Below are 5,000 nucleotides of genomic sequence, written 5' to 3'. Positions count from 1 at the left end.
ACTCATATACGTACTATTCTAAATTAAAATGCTATGCTGAATATTGTCCATCATTCCTAACAGTACTCGATAACATACACTTAAAAAGCAATGTCATTGGCTATAACTACACATGCAATTCCCTTTTATTATTTATTAAACAAAAATATTTTTTAGTCCCCCTAGTCACAATGCTAGCTTTTTCAGCAAACATTCTATTTCGTGATACTACATACTGCAACTACAACTAATAACAATTACTTATTTGAGATGAATCAAACATTTCTACGCTATTGCTATTTTCCTTCTTAACAGACCTCTTGGCATTAGAATGCTGCTCTTCAGATGTGCCAGATAGGTTTAGAGAGATAGAAGATTTAGTTAGGAAACACATGCACGCACACATACAGTATGTGATACACACACACACACACACACACACACACACACACACACACACACACACACACACACACACACACACACACACACACACACACACACACACACACACACACTACAATATGAGCTTTGTATGAGTAATAGTGCGCCAATTCCACTTTCATTGAAGCTAGGCCCGACCAGGGGTGCACATACCAAAAAGGGGAGTTGATGATAACGAATGTATGGCACACAGTCAGATTGGGATAGAAGAAGTGACATGAGCATGAATGGGGAGGGGGACTCATGATATGACAAAAAGGCTTAGGTGGAAAAGGTTGGTAAAGACTACCCTATCCTAGTCAATATGTGGCTACTAGGGCTGTAACGATATTGTATCGAACCGAGACATTGTGATACACAGAGTTACGATACTGTATCGCAATACAAGAAGGCAGTATCGTGATTGTGCGGTGTATCGAACGGTCAAATATTGTGATACAAACCGAATCATGAGTTGAGTGTATCGTTACAGCCCTAGTGGCTACGTCCACAGGCATTACCTCAGTGCCTCCTCCTTCTCCCTGTTCTGCTGCTCCAGCCTCAGGTTCCTCTGCTTCAAGCCCTGCACCACCTGCAATACATTGGAGACATCACACACACAAATCAGGGTTTCCCATGCCTACAAAATTCGAGCTGTTCTCTTAGTCTAGTCATGTTACAGTACTTCTAGTTCCCAACTTGCAAGTACCATTGAATCTCATGGGACTAGCTAGGTGGTAGCTGCCTCTTTACATGGGTTCACCGTGTTTATAAATACGATGTTGTGAGACGGACCAAGACACTGGCAGCCAACCACATGAGATAATTTTTTGACCGACAGCGGTTTCCAGCAATCAGAGGTTGAGTTGTGCGCAGCTAGTGTCGCACAGTCAGGAGAAAACAAAAAATTAGAACCCTATGTATTGGTGACATGCTTTTGCAAGGTGACAGGTGCAAATTGAACCCAGTGCAGTACACCCAACGTATGACTTGATGAGTCCTTGAAACATCTCATGTATTTCTTTGGGAACTAAGGTTGAAAAAAACAAGTGCTCATCACTGCTTTAAAGCCCAAGCAGTGCTTCTGGAGATGCATTTATGTTCAAATTATGATGACACTGTCAACCGTGCAGTTCCATTCTACAGGCTATTCAGAGCTATGCTTGGTGTGTCAGTTCTCTGAAGCATCAAAGTGAACTGATTAAATATGGTGAACTAAAGCGGAAAAATATGCAGTCCTTTGAAAATCCTTAAAAAAAAACAAATCTACAGTTAGGGACCAAATTAGACAGGGCAATTATATGCTAAAGCTGTAGACATTCATAATTTAAATGAGATGATTTTTCTACATTCACGACAGGAAATGTATAGTGATAAGAAAATCTCATTATAGAAACATTTCACAATCAGCCTTTATCGTAATCAGATAGCAACACATTTGCTCTTATGGGGAGAAAGAAAGCGGAATTAAAGTGAACAAAAAGCCAGCAACACTGCTTGTCTTCTTGTTGTTTTAATTAACAGAGTGCAGTGTTTCGACCTCTAGGTCTTCACCAGGCAAAGTGAGAACTGAAAAGTCAATCAGCTGACCTGAGTCAGCGGTGCTTGAGCAAGTGTAAACAATTAGTTGGAACTGTGTCGCTGGTAACAACATCCTATCCACGGCCAAAAACCATTCAGAGTTTTCCGCTACCACAGGATATGTATAAACGGTGAGACGTGGGCCATGTGCTTTACGCCCCCTTTTGGGGGACAACATTGGAGGAAAAGCTAATGCAAGTCAATTGTTGGTGTTGGGAAAATAATAAACGAAAGACAAGGACCTGTAGGCTAGCGTTAATCACGTTCAACAAGCCGAAAACGTGTTGCAAAGCAAAATGACCCTGTGGCACAACTGGAAATGGTGCCGTAGCAATGCCACCTCCCTTGCAATCATGGTCAATAAGGTGGATTTCACAATGATCAGTATTTACACAAACAGCACAGATATAATTAGATACTATCAGATTGCAGTGCAAAGCACAGAAAGTGTTACTTACCGATTTCCCCTCCGTCTTTTTATCCACCAGACTCCTTGTATACTCTGGACCCTGCAGACAAAACACAAGCAAAAATCATCGACCTATTACTTCCTGCCAATGGGTAGCGCGCCCAAACAGAAGGCTTAGTCAGACTCTCTCAAACAAGATGGAGATCGGAATTGCCTGATTTCAGCAGAACTTTGCAGAGTGCACGGTCTACATTAAATTTCGGCTAGCGCGTTTAGACTGAACATGAACTCAATCAGACAAAGAAACGTTCCATCCATCCAAGTATCTATCCACCCATCTATCTATCTATCCATTTACCCAACATCTATCCGTCAGTGACGAGTAGAGTGGTAATCAGAGGTGAGTAAAAGAATACGTTTTTTTGCACACCAGTGCATTTTTGGTCGTTATGTAGTCCTACTGATGCCAGGTAAGTTGAACTGTGAGTGGTAATCAGAGGTGAGTAAAAGCAGAAGTTTTTTTACACACCAGTGCATTTTTGGTCGTTATGTAGGCCTACTGATGCCAGGTAAGTTGAACTGCGAGTGGTAATCAGAGGTGAGTAAAAGAATACGTTTTTTTGCACACCAGTGCATTTTTGGTCGTTATGTAGTCCTACTGATGCCAGGTAAGTTGAACTGTGAGTGGGACTGTTTGCTCTGTCCTGTCTGTTGCCATGGCAATGCCTTGTTACATCTGTTACAAATGCAATACAACTTGCAATACAACTAGTGTAGGTCAGTGCAACACTAGCACGTGTTATTACATAGCAGTGACACCAGTTATTCCATTGTACCTGATGAGGGGGCTAGAAGTTGTTGTAAATGAAAAAAATAAAAATAAAAACCTAAATAGAAACCCCTCAAGTTTGATCCAACCAGCACTGACTCAGGTACATCGCTCTATATTATATTCCATATACCAGTTACTCAGTGAAGTTATTTTTGAAACGATAGTTTAGGGGTTTTTGTTTCACTTGTACTTTTACTTTTGCCACCACCAGTAGTTAGAGTAGATGGACTTTATTGATACCCACATACAGAACAATTTGTCAACCTTCTTCAATCCTTCATGCAAACCATGTCCATTTGCCTCATTTTCTTACCTTTTTTGCAAGGAAAAGGTTAGCACAGCAATATGCTCAAATGTGTGTGTGTGTGTGTGTGTGTGTGTGTGTGTGTGTGTGTGTGTGTGTGTGTGTGTGTGTGTGTGTGTGTGTGTGTGTGTGTGTGTGTGTGTGCGCGCATGCGTTTATGCGTGCGTATTGGAGTGTGTGAGTGTGTGTGTGTGTGTGTGTGTGTGTGTGTGTGTGTGTGTGTTAGTAAACCTTGGTGGGGTCTAGTAGTTGTTCCATCTGTTTCTCCTTCCTGATCTCTACTGTGTGTGTGTGTGTATCTGTGTTTAGTGTGTGTGTGTGTGTGTGTGTGTGTGTGTGTGTGTGTGTGTGTGTGTGTGTGTGTGTGTGTGTGTGTGTGTGTGTGTGTGTGTGTGTGTGTGTGTGGTTTAGTGTGTGTGTGTGTGTGTGTGTGTGTTAGTAAACCTTGGTGGGGTCTAGTAGCTGCTCCATCTGTTTCTCCTTCCTGATCTTGTCCTCCTCCAGCCTCCGCACCTTGGCCCTCATCTGGTCACCCTCCGCCTTATGGGCCTGCAGTGTCTACCACACACACACACACACACACACACACACACGAACAGGTACACACACACATACACACACACACGCACGAACGCACACATACACAGACACAGACACAAACACACACACACACACACACACACGAGCCCACGCACACACACACACACTCACAGGCACAGGCACACACGCACGCAAGAAAAGGCGCACACACACATACGCACACACGCTCACACACACACACACGCACGAACACACACATGGGCGCGCACGCACACACACACACACACACTAACACAAACACACAAACACGCACACGCACATACATACATACACACAAACACACACACACATGCCCACCCACACGCACACACAGAAGTAGACAGACAGACATGTGCGCAAGCACACACGCACGCATGCATTCACACACACACACAATGCCAAATAGTTTACAATTTTTCATTATACACATTCAGGATTAATTTTGACAATCACTGAAATCACAGCTGAAGCTGAAGATGAACATGGAATAGCTTACTTTGTACAGCACGGACTAGATTAGACAGGAAAGACTAAAACTGAATAACTGTATCTGACTGTCTATCTATTTCACTATTTCCAGTATTGTTTATTGTGGTATTTTCAGTTATTGCAGCATCTGTTAGAAGTAGAGTAGAGTAGAGTATCGTTTATTGATCCCAGGGGGAAATTAAGGTGTCAAGTAGCATACACACATACAAAAATAAAGACATTGCTCACGAGACATTACACACATACTTAGACATAAAATAACCATATATAGCTCACTGTTACACAAATACTTACATAATATAAAATAACCACATATAGCTCACTGTTACATACATTTGCCCAGGCATATCTCTCACACTCTCTCTCACACACACAAACACACACACACACACATACACACACCA

General features: G+C 42.3%; 1 protein-coding gene across 1 annotated transcript in view; it reads right to left on the bottom strand.

Moving 5' to 3' along the window:
* Positions 1 to 5,000, bottom strand: part of iqce (IQ motif containing E) — a 30,735-nt gene that overhangs the window by 20,537 nt on the left and 5,198 nt on the right. The window contains exons 7-9 of the mRNA XM_063207791.1: positions 3,973 to 4,086; positions 2,442 to 2,492; positions 924 to 994 (exon numbers count right to left, since the gene is read on the bottom strand). Of these exons, the coding sequence (XP_063063861.1) occupies positions 924 to 994; positions 2,442 to 2,492; positions 3,973 to 4,086 (236 nt within the window). The remainder of the gene's footprint in view (positions 1 to 923; positions 995 to 2,441; positions 2,493 to 3,972; positions 4,087 to 5,000) is intronic.

This window comes from Engraulis encrasicolus, chromosome 1 (genome assembly GCF_034702125.1).
Source record: "Engraulis encrasicolus isolate BLACKSEA-1 chromosome 1, IST_EnEncr_1.0, whole genome shotgun sequence".
NCBI lineage: Eukaryota > Metazoa > Chordata > Actinopteri > Clupeiformes > Engraulidae > Engraulis > Engraulis encrasicolus.
The sequence above is the reverse complement of the archived record's forward strand: the minus strand, read 5'-3'. Positions and strand labels throughout refer to the sequence as shown.